This window comes from Xiphias gladius, chromosome 18 (genome assembly GCF_016859285.1).
Source record: "Xiphias gladius isolate SHS-SW01 ecotype Sanya breed wild chromosome 18, ASM1685928v1, whole genome shotgun sequence".
Classification (NCBI taxonomy): Eukaryota; Metazoa; Chordata; class Actinopteri; order Istiophoriformes; family Xiphiidae; genus Xiphias; species Xiphias gladius.
In genome coordinates, this window is record NC_053417.1 from 25,019,803 (window position 1) to 25,040,499 (window position 20,697).

The 20,697-nt window shown below is 40.6% G+C and overlaps 3 protein-coding genes across 4 annotated transcripts; 1 reads left to right on the forward strand and 2 right to left on the reverse strand.

Moving 5' to 3' along the window:
- Positions 1-94: 94 nt before the first annotated feature.
- LOC120803628 (ceramide-1-phosphate transfer protein) lies at positions 95-6,411 on the reverse strand. Of its 2 annotated transcripts, none has more exons than XM_040152287.1 (2): positions 6,070-6,411; positions 95-1,846 (listed from the first exon to the last, which is right to left on the reverse strand). In XM_040152287.1, exons 1-2 carry the CDS (start codon positions 6,402-6,404, stop codon positions 1,324-1,326), a joined length of 858 nt encoding a protein of 285 aa, XP_040008221.1. In that variant the 5' UTR covers positions 6,405-6,411; the 3' UTR covers positions 95-1,323. The 2 variants fall into 2 exon arrangements, with proteins under 2 accessions (XP_040008221.1, XP_040008222.1); XM_040152288.1 differs by lacking the exon at positions 6,070-6,411 and adding an exon at positions 3,484-3,882.
- ints11 (integrator complex subunit 11) lies at positions 5,280-18,130 on the forward strand. The gene is made up of 17 exons (XM_040152285.1): positions 5,280-5,518; positions 5,839-5,936; positions 7,155-7,228; positions 7,341-7,569; positions 7,686-7,784; positions 7,868-7,902; positions 7,998-8,136; positions 8,268-8,332; positions 8,581-8,770; positions 8,869-8,952; positions 9,030-9,119; positions 10,446-10,608; positions 10,758-10,868; positions 12,758-12,819; positions 13,007-13,149; positions 13,554-13,683; positions 17,672-18,130. Exons 1-17 carry the CDS (start codon positions 5,491-5,493, stop codon positions 17,735-17,737), a joined length of 1,806 nt encoding a protein of 601 aa, XP_040008219.1. The 5' UTR covers positions 5,280-5,490; the 3' UTR covers positions 17,738-18,130.
- A 74-nt stretch (positions 18,131-18,204) lies between these two features.
- On the reverse strand, positions 18,205-19,900 carry LOC120803627 (lysophosphatidic acid receptor 6). The gene is made up of 2 exons (XM_040152286.1): positions 19,754-19,900; positions 18,205-19,293 (listed from the first exon to the last, which is right to left on the reverse strand). The coding sequence occupies exon 2, from the start codon at positions 19,196-19,198 to the stop codon at positions 18,233-18,235; it is 966 nt and encodes a 321-aa protein (XP_040008220.1). The 5' UTR covers positions 19,199-19,293; positions 19,754-19,900; the 3' UTR covers positions 18,205-18,232.
- Positions 19,901-20,697: the final 797 nt, after the last annotated feature.

Here is a 20,697-nt window from a genome sequence, read left to right on the forward strand (position 1 = left end):
TTTTAAATTTATTTATTTATTGTGGTTTTTTTCCTTTAACAATTGGTGACAGACCGAAGCGGGGTTTAGGGACCAGTTATAAAAACATGACGCATTCAAAGTTAACTTGTCTCTTTATTTACTTCAGACCACAGGTGACAAAACTCCCCTCAGGTAAAAGGCAGTCGGACAAAAATGTGCAGATCAATAATCAATAAAAAAAAAAAAAAATCTAACATCACACAAATTCACAACCATCTACAGCTACACTGTTGAGTTCTGTGTGAATGAAAGTAATATACATAATATACAGTACATTCTTATTATAAAACAATTCACCATTTACTTCAAAAGAACAATCATTTAACCCTGTACATTAGCTATAAATAATGTTTCTGAAACAAGTTTACAGATTTTTCCTCTAAGTAGCTAGTACGATTACCACACTGGAATGATCCCATGTGTTTTGTAGAAATTAAAGGGCGCACTTACAGTGACAGCACCTCTGTTTCATAATGTTAGAGCATCTTTAGTTTCTATTTAAACAATCTTGGAATGGCACATTTAAGATTTTTTGGTCAGTGGAGAATTGGTCTGGAAACTGCCCCTCTTCTTTTAGAAGCTGTAGTTTGCTGGTGGTCTTTTCTCTGCACGTTAAATACATGACCATAGTAAACTATAAAAAGCTGATGTTATCATCCAATATCATCTAGTATTAGATGAGAGCAATTCCCACTCTGTAACAGGAGCATAAATTTGTTAATATTTTAATTAAATGTGGAATAAGAGCTCCAGGAAACTTGAATTAATGGCCCTATTATCCCATTATGTCATTCGAGCTCTGACAGGTTGCCTGACACATACAAATCCTGATCGGTATTAGATCTAAATGGGGCTGCAGCTAACAGTTATTTTCATGATCGATCAATTGGCTGATTATCGAATCGGTCAAAAACCCGAACTCAAAATTAACCCAATTCACTAGGATGTAAGGCCAAGAAAAGCGGCAAATTTCTTACACATGGGAACCTTGAAAACAGAAACCTGGTGTGTCTGCTTGAAAGAAACACTTCTACCCAAATAATAAGTATCACTTTAGTCCTTGTTTCAGATGTCTGATTCCCACTGTAGAGCTCCCTTCATCTTGTTTTTTTTAATTAAAAAAAACAAATGAATCTACAAGCAAAAGCTGAATTAAAAATCATTCACAAGCACATTATACAGAGGAAAGACAAACATGCACTATTACAGGAGTAGCAGCTAGCTCAACAGCCCGTCGGCAGGGACGCGTGGACATTCAATCGTGTAATGTATGAGGAGGGAAATAATAGCCCCTGCTGCTCTCTACGGTAAGTCGAGCAGGTTATGTTGGGCGTAAAGTTCCTCTGTGATCTGGTACACCTCAGAGATCAGAGGTAGGGCCTCCCCCAGCATGGCCACGACCTGCTCCGGGCTGCCTACGTTCATCACTTCAAAGAAGGCATGGCGCCCGGGCAGCACGCAGAACGCCACGCCCGCGGCCTTACGGATCACCCAAGGGTGGTGCTGGGCGAGGGACTCGTTGTAGGACTCTGCGCACATGACAGATGTCTTGCCGTCCTCTGTGCTGGTGCGGAGGCGCTCCAGGAAAAGCTCCAGCCACCGCAGCGCCCGGTGGAGCCGGAGCAGAGTGCGGCAGCCCGACTCTGGATGGCCGCCTCTCTTCGTCAGGTCCACGAGTCCATTCTCCAGCTCGTATTTTGCCATGGACTGGACGGTGACGTACTGAGACCCGTTCTCGCCGTTCAGGTGGTTGACCAGGATCTGGATCTTGTTGACCGCATCCTTAGAAATGAAGCCAAAGACGCTCCCCAAGCTGTTCAGAAACCTTTCAAGTGATACAGAAGAGAGTCTGTTAACACCTCTATGACATTTAGCAGTCTGTTACAGCCGAGTGAATGCTGGATTACCAACCGGGCAAAACTCAGAGATCCCAGACCCCCAGGGGCACCAAAAGCCCCTTTTTGTCTTCATTATTTGATTAATCGCTTCTCTGTTTGAAAATTTGCACCACCGACGTATAATATCAACTCACTCCGGAGACAAGAGTGTGACAGAATCCAGGTTTAAGGCTTTAATTGTTGGTGTTTGTTGCTCCTTTGTTGTAAAGCTGTGTTTTATCAAATTGCTTCAGTTTTTTTTTTTTTTCTGTGTGTCAAGTAATTAACACACAGAAAACCACAAGGTAGTATTAATCCATCATGGGAGAACCGCAAGGCTACAACCGACAATTATTTTCATCATCAATATTTTTCATCATTGTTCAATTGTTCAGTGTATAAAATGTCAGAAAATAGGGAAAAATGTCGGTCCAATTATTAAGTTACTACATTCTAATGTCTTGTTGTGTCTGACCAACAGTCAAAAACCCAAAAATGTTGAGTTTGCTGTCATAGAAAACTAGGAAACGAGCAAATATTCACATTTCAGAAGCTGATGCCAGTGAATATTTGGCATTTTTTCCTTTAAAAAAAATGACTTAAATGAGTGATCACCTATTAAGAAAAAAAAAATCCTTGGCAATTTATTTCCCGTCAATCGACTAATGGATTATCAAATGTCAGCATGGTACGGCACTGTTCTCTCCGTCCGGTTAAAATCTGCAATCGACAAAATGGTTTAAACAGCAATGAAAGTTAGCAGGGAAAAAAAAAACTGAATAAAAAGCACTTGTCCCTCGTTTTCTATCCATGACACCAGTCTCACGCTCTCCTTTGTCCCTACCTCCGGGAGCCTGGTGATCACAGAACCCATGTGATTTTTTAATCCTTCAGTTGCGCGGTTGTTTTAACCACAAGGCTTCATGAGCAAAACCGACTGAAACCGAGTGAAATGCTATTGAACTAGACTTATTTGATTTGGATATCTTATTTACGGACATTGCCTCTTTCAAATATGCCCTGCCACTTTACACTTGTTTATTTTAAACCGAACGGGTTCACGTGCAATACTGTTTAACTTGTTTTATTCAAACTGTATATCTCGTTTAATTTACTGACACTGGCTCTTTTGCACATCTGGTTTTCTGTTTTGAGATGCTCTGACCACATGCCACTGCCTTTTATCACCTCGGATTGTTTATGGTGCATGTGTCTGTTGTGCACTTCCACATACACATGGAGATTACTGCCTGTATTCTGTGTGTACCCCACAGGCGACACAAATGTCACCTCTGGGAGAGCGAGCTGTATCTTATCTTCATTGCAGCTCTACAGTACCGCTTGGCTTCTGGGTGCCTGGGGTAGTAATGAAACTGCCATGTACGGTTGGGGGTCTGTAAGGGGCCCAACAGGGGCTCCTGATGGGGGTGGTTAATCCAGCCATGAGCTGAGTGTAGTATGTGCAGTATTAGTCATGTTGTAGACGCATTAAAAAAAAGTAAACTCAGTTCGCTCAGGGGAGGCTGAGAATCCGACCACATAAATCCAACGCACGCAGGAAAGATTTGACCCCTAACTCACTTACTTTACAAGCCCACGCCACCCGGCGACGTAGTGTTGCAGGTAGACCTCTTTATTTTCCGACAGGCACAGCTTGAAAGTGTCGAGCACCTCCTGTAAGCAGAACTTCTGGTCTACTGATGCCACAGAGCCAGCCATTGGTCTTTTTTTTTTTTTTTTGTGTTTGCCTCTCTTCTACGAGGAAGTACTGTCGAACAGGCAACGGATCAATGGGCAAATGTATCCGTCAGGCTACCGGGAAAGCAGAGGTCGCTACAGACACAGGTTCTGTTGTAAGCAGTCAGAGACCGAACACGTTACCCGCAGGAAAAGTTAAATTTGAGGGGAAAAATCTGCATTTCTCTGGGTCTGCGTGAGACGACAGGTCGTTCTTGCTCTGATCCGGCTCTACTGCGCAGACTCCGGCCGGGGGGGGGGCGGAGTGGAAACAAAACGGAAATTGGCACGCTTTGCCTTCAAAATAAAAGCGGGGGCGTTGGGAGTTCGAGCTTCCTACCGCGGCGCGGTCTCCGTGAGGTCAATTTAGTCACAGGAGGTTCCCGCGAACCGCACCGGTTCTCTAGCATTAGAAAAACTGAAGAAAAAGAAAAAAAAAAAAAAAAGGCAAAAGCGTTGGAGCACTGGGAGGGGTTTGAAGTGTAAAGGCCGTAAAAGCAGCTGATCGGTTGATGTGTAAATAGTGAAAGCATTTAAAAAAAAAAAAAAAAATTAGGTTCAAGTTTAAAGCCTGTAGGCGGAAGAAAGCATTGAAGTGGCTGCAGACAGAGAGAGAGAGAGAGTCAGCTGAAATTTACGGGATCAAAGCAGCTAAAGTGTCATTTAAAAGTAAAGCAGCTGAATGTCAGTTGAAATGTAAATGATGAAAGAAACTGAAAATGTCACGGTGACCGGTTAAAATGGAACTTTCCCTGGTTAAGAGACATCGGTATAGGCCGCGTTATGTTTATTTAATTGATATATTTGAAATAGAATAATTTTGGTGTTGGTGTCTAAAAGAAAATTTTTAAGGCTTTACTCAAGCAAGCTGGCTACGCGAATATTAAAAGTTACTGTACCATTCTACAGTGTATATTCATGTCATAGTATAGCTATAGGTTTTGGGTTTTTTTACACTTTATTCAGTCTATTTAGTTCTTGTATATAATTTGGCCTTTAATTGTATTGTTTGTTTCCTACCTTTTTGTTTTCGTGATGTATGTGAGGTGGCTCCTGCAACACTGGAATTTCTCTTTCGGGTTAATTAAGTACTATATCTATCTATTATCTAAATTTGTTCTTACTCCGTCATTCATTATTTACTTTCGACCACAACAAAGCATGACCTTAGTGACCTTAGCCCAGGTCCACCCACCCAGACCGGCTAACCATCACCTCAGAAATTGGAGCTGAAATTATTAGTTGGTTAATTGATTAGTTGATTGAGGGAAAGTTCAACAGCAACATTAATCGCTTAACTAATATTTTAAAACAAAAATTCCAAATGTGTAAAATTGTTTCTTTTACACAAGTTTGATTGTAATATCCTTGGGTTTTGCATGATTGGATGGACAAAACAAGACATCCGAAGATGCCTCGTTGGGCTCTGTGAAATTGTGACTGACATTTTTCACCATTTTTGGACATTGCACAGAGTTAACAATTAATCAAGAAAATGATGGGTGGATTAAGCGATAATGAAGATAATCATTAGTTGCAGCCATGCTTGAAATCAGCATCTAATTTAGCAGGTTGGTCCCTCTTCTCAGCTCTTCAACTGCATCTCCAGTGACTTTGGCCCTGCAACAGTTTTGTCTCATCGTTTCCAAAAAAAGGGGTTTTATTTTGAATGTGATAACCGGAAGTGCATAATTAGCGGCGGTTAGCTTGACACCGCGAACCCCTCACATGTACACAACAATTTAGACAATTCTTTAGACATTTCTTTATATTATTCATTGGAGGCAGTCTGCCGTTCGGGTTATCTAGGTGCCACTTACCTGTGCACAAAAAGCGGCTACCCTGACGAGAAAAGATGCCTGAAATAAAAGTAACACCACTGGGTGAGTAGCGTTTCAGTGGCTTTAGCTAGCACCTGCTAAGCTAGTTCCGTCAACATTTTTGGTTTAGCTGGACAACTCTAGCCTTATGTATCCGCTTTTAAATAAGTATTGAGTTGTGTATTTTCTGTTATGGTGGTCCTAAAACAGCCTGTATGTTTGACCCCTTACTGTTGAGCAGCTGTGTGTTAGCCGGAGGGGCTAAATGAGTGCTCTTTACTGTGTGTGTGTGTGTGTGTGTGTGTGTGTGTCTGTCTGTCTGTCTGTCTGTCTGTTTTTTTGTTAGTTAAGCTTTGTCACAACTTCACTTTCCCCTCTCCAAGGTGCTGGACAGGATGTCGGCCGCAGTTGCATCCTCGTCTCCATTGGAGGCAAAAACATCATGCTAGACTGTGGGATGCACATGGGATACAATGACGATGTAAGTAAAGTAGCTTATTTTACAAAAGGAAAGATAACGACTGAATAGGATAAACAGTGTGTCAAGATTTTTTTCCCCACTGGTTTGGTTTTCCTTCAGGCTGTCATAAACAACCTACGTGCTGTGCACTCACCGAGCACTGCATTGGGAACACCATACTAATACCGGGTAGTTCCTCCCTTTGCTCTGACAACAGCCTCCATCCACTCTTTGTGGCGTTGATTCCCCAACGTGTTGGAAACATTCCCGTGATATTCTGGCGCACGTTGACATGAATGCATCACATCGCTTCTGCAGATTTGTCAGTTGCAATTTCTCGCTGCCAGTCTCCTGTTGTACCACTTCCCAAAGGTGTTCTGTTGGACAAAATCCCAGGAGATCGACAGCTTCAGAAATTCTCAAACCAGCCCGTCTGGCACCAACAACCGTACCACGGTCCAAGTCACCGGGATCGCATTTTTCCTCCATTCTAATGTTTGATGTGAACATTAACTGAAGCTCCCGACCTGTATGTGCATGATTTAATGCATTGCACTGCTGCCACATGATTGGCTGCTTGGATAATTGCGTGAATAAACAGGTGTACAGGTGTACCTAATAACTTGCATGGTGGCTGTATAACGCACTTTTCCAAATATTCACAAAAAAGAAGAAAATAAAAACAAAAAACACAAATTCAATCCAAGAATATAAAATGAAACAGAATATAAAAAACAAGCTCTATGCAAAAAAACTGAAGCATGACACAGAGTAAAAATCAATCAATTAGTCAGTCGACAGAAGAAATCTGCAACTATTTTGATAATTATTGAATCGCAGGTCAGTTTTTTAGGCCCAAAAATCAAAACATTCTCCAGTTGTAGCTTTTTTTTCTTTTAATGTGAGGATGTGCTGCTTCATGTTATTGTAAATTGAATATCTTTGGGTTCATCTTGGACTCTGGGAGAATTGTTATTGGTGAAAATAATAATGACTTGCAGCCCTACTTGAAATCAGTATCTAATTTCAAAGTCTAATTTCTCCTCCCTACTCTTTAACTGCATCTCCAGTGACTTCAGTCCCTGCGACAGTCTTGTTTAAAAAAAAAAAAAGGGGGGGGGGTATTTTTATTGTGCAACATGTAAGACCGTTTTGTGAGCCTCGCATGTTTTGGACCTTGTGTAGCAGATAATTTACAGTATGATCCCATTTGAATGCAAGTCTACATTGTCATTCCAGAGACGTTTCCCAGACTTTTCTTACATAACCCAGAATGGACGTCTGACAGATTTTTTGGACTGTGTGATCATCAGGTTTGTTGTCTGAATAGCTACAGCGTAATGTGCCATTTCTGTTTCACTCATATCTGTAAAATAAATAAAACAGTCCTGTGTATTTACATGGCTCCACCCGTTCCTTCCTCAGCCATTTCCACTTGGACCACTGTGGCGCTCTGCCCTACATGAGTGAGATGGTGGGCTACGATGGACCCATCTACATGACCCATCCCACCAAGGCTATCTGTCCCATTTTACTGGAAGACTTCCGGAAGATCACGGTTGACAAAAAGGGAGAAACCAACTTCTTCACCTCGCAGATGATCAAGGACTGCATGAAGAAAGTGATACCTTTGAACCTCCACCAAACTGTCCAGGTGCAGTGCTGATATCATTTTTGATGTGCCCAGATATCTGCCTCTTAATCATTGCTGCACCAGCTGCTCGTCTCTTTTGATGGCAAATCAAGCTGTTTCTGTTGCGCTGCCGGCAGGTGGATGATGAGCTGGAGATCAAGGCGTACTATGCAGGCCATGTCCTGGGAGCTGCCATGGTGCACATCAAAGTGGGATCAGAGTCTGTGGTCTATACTGTGAGTTTAAACAAGTCGGCACTGTGTTGGTGTCAGTGAATTTGACAACTACAATCTCAGAATAATGTCTTTTCATTTTGTAGGGAGACTATAACATGACGCCTGACAGGCATTTAGGGTAAGTGGCATGTACTGTATTTCACGATGATCTGCTGTGGTTTGTGCCTGTGACATACTACACAGTCTTTTCATCTTTGCGTTATATATTTGCAGTGCTGCATGGATCGATAAGTGCCGTCCAGATATCCTCATCTCAGAGTCTACGTATGCCACCACCATCCGTGACTCAAAGAGATGCCGAGAGAGGGACTTCTTGAAGAAAGTGCATGAGTCCATAGAAAGAGGAGGAAAGGTAAAACTTAGTTGAATACTGTATTTTGTGGTAGAGTTTTTTTTTTTTCCTTCCCTTCTTTATATAATGTCATGGAGATACAATTAAGATTTTACTAATTAGAGATTTTTATTTTCTCATCATCTTTTCAGGTTCTCATTCCTGTTTTTGCCCTTGGAAGAGCACAAGAACTCTGCATCCTGTTGGAAACATTTTGGTAGGGTTGTTCTTCGATTTTAAATTAAATCCCAGAAACAAACTTCAAAGAAGCTCCTTATATTTTCTTTCATATCCACTATTGGTTTGTGAGTGTGAACGAACCTGTGCCAAAGCTAGAAATAAGAGACAGTGGTCCTTTTTAATCGGGAGTAACTGTACATTATTACAATACACAGACTTCATAAGCTTGATAGAATGGGAACTTTTTCATCGGACAGACACTGATTACCTCCTCTCACCACACAGGGAGAGAATGAACCTAAAGGCCCCAATCTACTTCTCCACCGGGCTGACGGAGAAAGCTAATCATTACTACAAGCTTTTCATAACGTGGACCAACCAGAAGATTCGAAAAACCTTTGTACAGAGAAACATGTTTGAGTTTAAGCACATCAAGGCTTTCGATCGCTCCTACGCTGATAATCCCGGACCTATGGTAAGTTTAATTTTTCCTCCAAAGTGTGCAAGAAATGAAAAAATTTCTGATTTAAAAATTCAAAGAGCAGTGAACTACAAAAGTATGTACACTCTCAGGTGGTGTTTGCCACACCGGGTATGCTCCACGCCGGTCAGTCTTTGCAAATCTTCAAGAAATGGGCCGGGAATGAGAAGAACATGGTGAGTCTCATAATGAAATGTGAGGTGTTTTTTAAAAATAACGATACTTGATATACAACTAATTCTACTTTTCTTAGGTAATCATGCCTGGGTATTGTGTACAAGGAACAATCGGTCATAAGATCTTAAATGGGCAGAGGAAACTGGAGATGGAAGGGAGAGCGACGGTAAGATTTTTTTTACAGTTTGTAATTTCCGCTGCCTCTGCGTGAGTCATGGGATCACGATGTATTTTATGGCTCGCGTTATTTCTTTGAGCCTCGGCAAATAAAGTCACACACTTTCTACTTGGAACTCATGACCTAAATCATTTCTCTCATCTTCCCTCTGACTTCCATTTTGTTTAATGCTGAGAAACTAAAAAGGAACAGTTTGACATTTTGGTAAATACACTTTTTAACTTTTGTGGTAGGAGTTACATGAGGGGGTTTGCCACTCTTATGACCGGCCTTTTAAATAGGTTGATAACCCATGATGGTCTCCTGTGCCGTGTTGTGTTAAGTTACTGCTGATGAAAACCGAACCTTTCCTGCTCGGGCTGCTTCATATTAAAAGCTTTCCACTGGTGAGCCGACGGTGTGCGTTTATTGTCAAGAAGTTAAGTTATAGGAAATGCAATGTGCTTGTCACCAAGTTAGTAGAGCTTCCCTAGCGATGCTATTCTTCTTCTTCTTAAAAAAAAAAAAGGTCTAATCAAAGAGATATGGACATATTCTGTGCTAATTGGTCAGTGGTGAATAGTACAACGGGAATCGGCCGCACTGAGCTGAAAAGGGGCTGCATGCGACAGGCTCTTGCTGTGGTTTGTGACCAAAACACGTCCCGCACGTCATCAAGGTGAACAACTTTACGTTGCTGCGTAGTGCAGAGGAAAAACACTGCGCAAGCATCAACTGCTCACGTCATTGTTTGGCGCAACTACCCCCCACACTGCCTGAAGCCTGTTGGCTTAGGCTAGGTATTAACAGTGAAAGTAGGGGGAAACAGCTCAACTGGCTCTCTCCGAAGGCAACAGAATCTACCTAAAGGCACCCCTAAAGCTCACTAATTAACAGAGTTGTGTGCTGGATTATTTATTGGCCGGACACGGTGATTTCAGTGTCACCCTAAATTGCCAGAAATAGTCCATAACCCCCCCATAAAATCACAAATTATTGTTTTTACAGATTGGCTTTTGTACAGATTAAACAAACATGTTCTAAAATGTTAATTACAGAGTTTTAGATGTGCTGGTAGACTTTATTTTTTATTTTATTTTTTTATTTTGGACAGAGCCAGGCTAGCTGCCCCCCCAGTTTCCAGTCTTTATGCTAAGCTAAGCTAACTGTCTCCTGTGGCATCAGTTTTCTCATCTAGAGCCAAGAAGAGTATTTTAAAAAATATATAAAAATATCCCTTTGAAGATAAGCAAGAAAAAAAAAACAACATGAAATTGTCAATGGGATCCCTGTGAAAAACAACACTGCCTTTTATTCTTTCTGTGATTGTTACAGTTGGATGTGAAGCTACAGGTGGAGTACATGTCCTTCAGTGCCCATGCAGATGCTAAAGGCATCATGCAGCTCATTCGTATGGCAGAGCCTCGCAACATGCTGCTGGTGCACGGGGAGGCCGCGAAAATGGAGTTCCTCAAGGGCAAGATTGAACAGGAGTTCAGTAAGTGTAACTCCATCCGTCTTCAAACTAGATCCGTGCTCTACATGTCAATAACGTTCATTAAAAGTAAATTGGTAATATATGTATGCTCACAGTAGATAGAGAGGGAGTTTTCCGTCCTTGTTAATGCTTCTGCTGTTAAATGGCAGGCATAGACTGTTACATGCCAGCCAATGGAGAGACAGCAACTGTGACAACAAACCCCAGCGTGCCTGTGGATATCTCACTCAACCTGCTCAAGAGGGAGATGGCTCTCGGAGGTATGTTTCTATGATCCTTCAGAAACCTTAGGAATTTACAGCCAAATGAGTCACAAACTGGCACTGGTCTGTGGTAACACTGGTTTAGCTAAAGTGTGCCCACAGAGTTTCATTTCCAGAATTCTGGAGCTGACTTTTTGATCTTCGTTGATTTGAATGAAGTTTCTTGTTCTTGCTTTACACGGCTGGTAATCCTGCACCGGGCCACTTAAATATCATGACCCAGGTCGGTTGTCATAATGACAAATGTCATTTAAGTAAGGTCGTAGGTCTCTAAAAATCAGAGAAGACAAGTAGTCACGTTTATCAGAAGAGCACGACAGTGGTTTTCTATATTTACTCCAGACCTTTTGTCCAGTTTCCAAGCCTCTCTGGTCTGTCTGTTTTATTCCTGGTCTTTTTGGGCTTGTGAGTGATTCCTGTGGCGATGGGATGAGATGTGAATGCAGGCATGGTTTGGTACGCTCAGGTTAATAGCAACAACAACAGGTTACCTCTCCTTTCACGTGCTATGCCCATGAAAAATACATTGACTATATTCCCTTTACCACTGTTTCTACTTTTAAAAGCTAAATTTAAATCATATTAGATACATGACAGTGAAGTAAGTATAAGGTTAAAATATCATGGCTACATTAGCAGGTTATAGTGTTGATTGTTTCACTACAAGCCCAAAGCTAACATTTAACAGTGACAATGGGAAAATTATGCACCAAATATAGCTAAAAGCTGCATCTGGTGCCGCTGGACAAAGGCCAACAGAGATTCACAGACTGACACAGTAAAAAAATTAACAGTAGTAGACATTTGTGGATCACTTAAAAAAATTAAACCTTGAAAACAAACACATTAGAACATAACTTTTACATTGAGAATTAAATATATATATATATATACTTTATCTCCAAACTAGGGGGGTTTACTATCAGTAATCTAAACATGATTAAAGCAAACAATTTATCATTATAATAATTTTCCAAACAGACACGTAGTATTAGATGCCATGCATTTTAAAGAAGAGCGAGAAAAAAGCTTTTGATTCAGGTTCACTCTTGTTTTGTGGGAGGACAGCTCTCTCTCTGATACATACTGAGTGTCCACTTTATTAGGTACACCTGTACAGTCTTTGTTATGAAATGGCATTTGTGTTTGTCGTTCGAAACACACAATTTTGCGTCACGTTGCTTTGTGTATGCCACTGTGTCAGGTACACCTGTAAAGCCTAATGCATTATAATACAACAGCACAGCCATAAACCCTACCTTGCACAGAGTTAATGATGATCAGTTTTGATTGACACTGTCAGAGAGGTATTAACCTAATTGTATGTTTATTGTTGAGGTTGTAGCTTGTAGCGGTGTCGTACTGCACCGCATTATATTGAGAGGTGTTTCTACCGTTTTGCTCACCCCGTTTACAAACACGAGGGAGGACGAATATTAGAAACACATTTGAAGATAATGCAGTTCAGCTCAAGACCACCACTAACTATAACCCTAGTAATAAACATGTAATTGAATGAACACCTCTCTGAAACCTGTTCATTTGAAACTTCGTAAAGGTGGAATTTATGGCAGTTGTTGTACTGAATTGTGATAGATTGTACTGGTGTACCTGATAGATTGGTCGCTGAGTATAGAAAACTGTACAGAGAGTTGATAATTGTTGAATTGTTAGTGATGAAAAGTTGCTTTGCTTTCTTTGGAAGGACGAAAATCTTTCAGTGCTATGAGATGCACACCACATACAGTAGTTGTAGCAAGACTTTATATTGCAGTTTACTGTTTTGTCCAGTTTTAACAATCTGCATGTGTATGTATTATGTATGATGTGTAATTATTCGCTTGTTTATTTATATACTTATGTGATACTCCATTCTTGTGTTGAAGGGCCTCTGCCTGATCCCAAAAAACCTCGCACCATGCATGGAACCCTGATCATGAAAGAAAACGTGAGTTCTCTGTTATCGCAAACTTCTAGACTAGATTTCAGTCCAGTAAGTCCGTTGCTCCTTCTTGATATTTCAAATACTTTTGTGACCCTCTTTAAAAGATGACCTGCCAGCTAGTGGGATTTCCTTGAGTTATCGTGGCTGACACATCCTGATTTACACTCTTGTTGTCTTTCCCCGGGCACAGAGTCTGAAGCTGGTGTCGTCGGAGCAGGCCCTGAAGGAGCTGGGCCTCAACGAACATCAGTTACGCTTCACCTGCCGCGTGCAGCTCCAGGACCCGCACACCGACCCCGAGACACTCCACAGGATCTACACACACCTCAAAAGGTGAGAATATCACCGCAGGAAGAGGAAGGGTCACTGGGTCTCTTGCATCTAACAACCCATTAGCGTTTTTTTGCAATTCAACCACACCATCCACTTTATCTACCCTCCTCCTGTAAACCCCATCAGAATTTTAAGTTTGCAACTCTATTCAGGAAAATAGCAATTTTCTTGCAGGACTGGTATTTTTTTTCCCCTTTAATTTCTTTAAGTATATTTGCGATATGCTTTAATATATAAAGTTTGCATAATTTCTGTTGCCTGAGAATTGTGATTTTTACAGCCTTTTTCTCCTTTATTGTTAGATGGTTGTGATGTGAGAGTTTTTTAACTTTTGTACCAGATTTCTGAAAAACGTTCCATATCTGCTGCAATTAGTGACATGCTTTTGCATTTCTATGCTTCAGCGTGTTAAAAGGTTACACCGTCCAGCACCTCCCTGACGGCACCGTCATGGTGGAGTCTATCGTCATCAAAGTCTCCTCCTCCGCTGAGGACACCAACACCAAGGTCCTGCTGCTTTCCTGGAGTTATCAGGTAAAATATTTGCATTGTCTGTGCTTCACTGAGATAATTTTACTGTAGCTTCTAAATGGTCGTTTAAAATGCCATGAAAGCTGCTAACAGTCCAGTTTAGTTAAGATCTTTATTGTCCCACAAGGGGAAATTATTTTTGCTTCATGGCAGCATAAAACAATAAACACAATAAAAACACAAAGACAATAAAAATAATGATACTATACATGCAATATAGGATATAATAAAAGGTTCAAATGATAAAAGCAAGGAAAAATTGCAGCAGTAAGTGTGTTTCCATCCACCAAATTTTAAGCAAACTATCTCAAAAAAGTTTTTACGCTTGGCTTAATTGGAAAAGTTGATTTTTATCGATATAAAAACAAAATGTGTGGAAACAGATTTAGATGATTAAAATCATCGGGAGACTTCAACTTTCCTCAAATTAAAACATGAGATGAACATGAATATCACATTTCCGTTGCGTTTTTCTACATGGTTTTTCATCGTTTGACTGGACCTCTTTTATTTACGTCATCTTGTTGTGCCCTGTTCTTCTGCAGTGGTTTAAGGGCACCTGACTGGAGAATTAGCGCCAGCAACGTTTTTCCCGATAAGACCAGCTCCTAATATTTGCATAAAAGTTGGGGAAGGAGACTCATATTAATTTGCATTTTCTTTAGATGATTTTATGGAAATTTGGTTAAGATTTGTGCCAAATTTTGGATGGAAACCTGACTAATAAGAATGAGGATAAGCTAAAGTGCTGAGCTGTGCAGGGAAACAAGAGGCAGCTTATTTAGAATTAAGAGCACTTATTGCTCATGGGATGAAACTTGATGAAAACTTGAACTTATTGCTCCTAATTTTCAGAAACCTCTGCCCAGACGGTAGGATGACAGATTCCTTAAAAGGAGGATGGTCCAGATTAGCTATGATGACAGATTTAGCCTTCTGTGTGATTTGCCCGCGCACACTGCGATGATGTTGAAAGCCGTCGCTGGGCTGTGGTCACTCCTCCGCGAAAAACACGAAATCTTTTACTTTATGTGTCCTACAGGGAGGGGGGAATTGATTTTCTGCAGTGTCACCCAATTGTTTCTACTATAATTTGAAATGAATAAATAGATAAATAAGATATGAAGTTGTATATTGCCTGGTGTAATTAAGTTTAAAAATAAAGACTATAAAGCAGGTGACATACAGCCAAGGGAACTTGATTATGTTCAAAATAAAAGTTTTGGTCCACTCTCACTGAGGACCCTTGAGAAGAAGAATGATCAAAGTTTGATTTATCACTGCTGAAACTGTTTGGTTTTGACACAGTTAACACTGTTTTGCAGTTGTGTTTTCTGAGTCACAGCATAAGGTTATGAGGACATCTGTTTCTGTAGAAACAGCATGTGTTCCTCTCGGTCAGTCACAAAAATAACTCAGTTTTTGTCAAAACAGTGTCTTTTTATAAGCTCATTTCATGTTTCTGCCTGAAAGCCATCTCTTGGCAACTCCTAAAGGGTTTGGACACCTCTGGAGTTTTCCTGAAGTTCAGCTCAGAGAGAAGTCATTTCCAAAGTTAAGAAAAACTTCTTTTTTTTTTTTTTTTTTTTTAAACAATTAAATAAATAAACAAATGTAAACAATTATTTGTCTGCACATTTAAAAAAAAAAATAGTTTTTATTAAAGATGTACAAAGACAACGTGTACAAAGACATTCACATGTAAACAAACAAAATATCATAAAAACACTTTTCCTACATGTAATCAGATATACAAGAATTTAAAGTAAAGAAAAATATTGTGCGGCTTGATCTCTCCTCTCCTAAAAACCCAAGGCAATATAAACAGAATAATATAATAATAAATTATAAAGGGTAAGAAAGAAGAAGACAGAAAAAGGAAAAAAGTCAACTTGTCTGTTCCACTTGATAAAACGCTTTTAACTCTATTCGTAAAACTGGGGCCAAAAATGCATCACTGAGAATTTTATGCCTGACTTCCTACTGTGAGACACTTGGTTAAATTTCAGTCCTGACCAGCTTCTCGAGCTTCTTGCCTTTAGTACAAGCCACTGGCCAGAAGTCACTGAGTTCCTTGGGGGATATTTTTCTTTTCTACTGGTGCAATTATCGACTGCTTCCATATCCTAGGTACCCTGTGCTGCTCCAAGGACAAGTTAAACGACATGATAGAAAATACCACACAGCTGATCTGCACACGAACTCAACAATTTTCCAGTAAAGTTGTCCGGCCCAGAGATTTTTCCCATTTTGCACTTACTGATTAGACTTTGAAGACGGTCATGTCTACACTGGGAGGTTGGCAAACTTTATTTAAAGCTACCTAAAATGATCATCTGGAATCTAATGCATGCAACAAAACTAACAGAAGAGTTGCCAAGTTTAATCTGATTGATCTTGACACGTGAAATCACAATCATCTCCAATTTATAGCCAAACTGAGGATTTATCCTGGGAATATTTGATTATTCACGTTCTTGTTTATACAACTACACCTCTAAATAAAACAGGCCGCAGAGAAGGAGGGATGCGTCTTGGTCACAATGAGTGCAAGGAGGAAGACTGTTGTACAAAAGCACAACAGTATTTCCTGTTCTCAATCCTTTTAGCCACAGCACACAAGTGTGTATATACATATATACACTATATATATATATATACACTATATAGATAGATATATAGAGATATTAGAGATATTAGAGATATTAGAGATATAGGGATAGATAGATGGATAGATAGATGGATATATCGATATATATATCTATACATATCTATACATATATCTATATATATAGATATATATAGATATAGATATATATAGATATATATAGATATAGATATATATATATATATATAGATCGGTTAGAAGTGAAAACCTATGTGTAGGTGGACAGTGCGAGAGAAGGGGCTATGAAAGTGAGATTAAAATGAAAGCAGAAGGTGGGGAAACCTGCCGCTGTGTAATGGAAGGAGAGTGGTGTCTGTGGCCTCGTGTGTTCCGTGCAAGAGATAAAGGGCAAGAAATAAAAATATACGATGTGTACTTCTGATTCTTTGTCTTATCAGTTCTATCTTATCTTCCCTCAGAAGTAGTAGGCGCTTTCTGCACAGAATCGGGGATATTATCAATTGTTTGTTTGTTTTTGGTGATATAATCAGATACTAGATAAGACCTTAAATAGTCACTTGTGGTAACTGTTTTAAAATTCGATTTTTTTCTCTGTAAGCGTCAGTGTAGATCAGACACCTTCTGAGGTGTAATTCTTTGAAAAAAATATTTAATTTAATACATTATCTTTCATTTATGGTCGTAAAAACAGACGGGTACAGGTTTTACAAGATGTATAGACCCTTTTCATGGCAGGAAGACCACAGGTTTAATACCATAATATGTGTATTAAAGTGCTTCTAAGAATGTGCTAAAAGACAGGTGTGAAAAATACTGTAAACATTAGAAGAAAAAATATAAAGGCTATAATGCAAGACTTTAAAAAAAAATGTGTAAAAAGTAAAATGTACACGCAGTGTGTTACAAATGTAAATGAATAATTTTAAGCCTTTTTTTGTAGCAGAAATGCCAAACATTCCTTGGTTCCAGCTTCTCAAATGCTGTAATCTACAGATCAGTTGATAGTGAAAAAATTATTTGTGTCAGCTCTAATTCACTGTAATATGTAATATATCAGTGTTTCCCAGCATGGTTGTCAAGACCCCCCTCCAAGGGGTCGCTAGATACATGTTAGGCGTCACAGTATGATTTGTAGGATAAGAGAGTAAAAAAAATACAAAATTATACATTGATTCTTTTCTGACTTTTTATTAATTTTGCTTTTTTTTTTCCTTGTGAAATCCCAGATAGTTTTACCTCACTGACATGTGTGACAGGGGGTCGTGTCAGTGTTTATGTTAACGTGTAAGGGTGAAAATATGCTGCTCTCTCTTTTCCTACAGTGCTTCTTTTTTGACTTTATGTTCTGGTTTTCTTTGTCAGGACGAAGACCTGGGGAGTTTCCTTTCAAACCTGCTGAAAAAAGGGCTTCCATCTGGACTGTGCTGAAATGCCTTTTTGTCCCAAAGCAATAAACATTTGAAGGGGAACTCGCACTGGAAAGTATTCACGCACTGCCATCCTTTTGGATCCTGAATTTCCGGAGGCTACAAACTCCTTCCCAGTGCAGAGAATTTCAAATTCTTACCAGCCAACATCAACAACTTCAAGGCTGTATTTGCTCCCTTTTCCTGTAGGGATATTGATCCCTAAATGTATTATATTTCTTCAAATGCACCCAGGATTCTTTCCTGATTGGTCCATTCTTTTACAGTAGACTCTTTCATAGACTCATTTATAGACTGAACTGCACAAGATAAAGAAAAATAAGATAGCCGTATTCTGATTCATGCCTTTATTTTGACATATAGAGGCAATTTGAATAAACACTTTTGTAGAAAAGTCTATTTTTTGCGCTATATTACAGTTACATATACAGTGACAAAGTAGCATGTACAGAGTCACATTTCCATCAGGCATTTACTGCCACCCCTCTCAGTTCACTCACCTCACTGCAATGGCATAAACACCCCTGCTCCTCCTCAATCGTCCACACATCCATGTCATTTTCAAGCGCTTCCAGTGGCAGTGGCTGGTGGTGACGTAGTAAAGCACAGGGTCCAGGCATGTGTTGAGGGTGACGAGGGCCATGGTGACCCGCCTGGCGTTGTAGATTCTGTTGGCAGTCGAGCAGCTCTTGATGACATCCATGCGCCGAAGGACGTGCAACAGGTACACAACGTGGTTGGGCAGGAAGCAGAGCAGCGTGATGGCCAGGATGGTGTAGATGACCCTCACGGCTCTTTGGGCTGTTTTAGTCCTTATCATGGAAATGCGCCTCGCAGCCAGCGGGTAACACACCAGGATGATCACGGAGGGCAGCAGGGAGCAAAAGACAAGGCTCAGCAGGCTGAACGCCACCAAACGCGTGTCCCACTCATGCTTGGCGAAGTTCTCAAAACAGCTGTGGCTTCCAGATTTGTCTGCATTGGTTTCCAGAGGTCCCATGAGGATGAAGACCAGCATAGCCACCCCGGCGACACACCAGAGCACCCCACTCACAACCAGAGACCACCAGGGGCCCCGCAGCCTCAGATAGGTGTGCGGCTGTACGGTGGCCATGTAGCGATCCACACAGATACAAGTCATGAAACAGATGCTCATGTAGATGTTGGTGAAGAACAGAATCCCAGTGATACGGCAGGCGACGTCCCCAAACACCCAGTTGTTTCTGTTGAGGTGGTAGTGGATCCTAAAGGGTAGAGTGCAGAGGATGATGACGTCTGCCAGAGCCAGATTGCTGATGTACACACTGAAGGCTGTGCGAGGGGTGATCTTGAAGGTGAAGACGAAGAGGGCAACCAGATTTCCAGGTAGACCCGCAGCTAAAGCCAGACTGTAGACCGCTGGGAAAAAGTAGTACTGGTACTCTCCCGAGGGGACGCTGCAGCCGGCGTCTGTCACATTCATCGTGGCAAGTTGAGGTTTTTGTGAATGCAGTCAAAGTCAAGACAGGCTAGGTGGATCGTCATACACGCTGCTGCCTCAAAGGTCCTCCTCTGTAACTGTAACAACACAAAGATGTTTCCACTCAGAGGTTTTTTCACTTTTAGTTGGCGAAGCGTCGGAAACTAATCTTTTACTCATCTGATAAATGACATTTACTGAAATTCATTCTTTGATTCTGCTTCTAACACATTGCTTTTGCTCTAGAAACTGACTGCGTTAATCTATTTTGTCCAAGTTTTATTACAACACTGAGAATCAACCGCGGGGGACTTTTTTTTACACTTGGTGCAGTGCATTTTTACTGTACCTGTTCTTACTACTAGATTTTTTTTTACCACCCAGCTTAACAAAAGATTTGATTCCTGTGTACTGAATGAGTTCTTCACTGTTGGAAGGTTTTCACCACATTTTAAGGAGTTAAGGATTTTCTGAAATAATAGACAAATTTTCATATTGAATGAATGATATAGAATATAATAATTAAATACAAGAGCATTTTGACAAAATATCACTTACTGTGTCGCCCGGGGGACTCCACTTGGTCTCCGAATGCATAAAGCTACACCGTAGGTTGAAAAGATATGAGTTAAAGCAGTGTTTTGTTGCCACACTTTCTTTGTGCAGCTGCTCTGGGCGTAGCTTTTCTCAGACTGCTGCTCTTTGCTCAGCTTTCTTAATTTCCTGTCTGTACTGTAGGTGTAGAGTTAAGAGTGGTGCAGGAAACCATAGCATCGGATTGTGCTCATAGTCTTACCACCCCCCCGCACTATGATTGAATTCAATTGTATCGCCTATGCGTTAACAGGTGTTTCTATTATTTTGTCCATCCCCGTTCAAATCAGTGAGGGTAGGCCAAGTAACAGAAGCACCTCACTGTGTAATGTGATGTAGCTCAACAGCACCACAAACTGCATCCTCCAAAATGATCATACAGTTGAATCAACACCTCTTTTACACAGTTTCAAGAAAGTTGAACATTATAACCTTCGTGAGGGGAGCTTTTACTGCGTTAGTTTTAGCTTGGTGTTCCTTGTAAATCATAGATTTTATCTTTTTATATTAGGCCTAAAATGTCTGAGGTTTTCCTTCACAAGGTTACTCAGTGTTTGAAGTCATGGGCATAGAGGTGTAAATGGAAAAATTAGAGGAGTGTGTTAAAGTGACTGACGAACGAAAGCATTTCCAAGCGAGACTGGGATCTTGCATCCACACCTTATATGTACAAGATAAGAAAATCATCATTTCCAAGGATTTCAGGGGCTCCTTAATGATAACGCCACGATGATGGTGTGTGTCACAAGTCCTAACTTATGCTGTGCTGCAAATGAGCTCCTCGCTATGTTTGAAGTTCGACTCCTGTCTGTAATTTGCATTGCCAGGTTAACCTGCTTGGGGGCCCGTGGGGCAGAGTGGCTGGGTTCCCTGTTTCTCTGTGCATCGTATGCAGGGTTCCTGTGCTG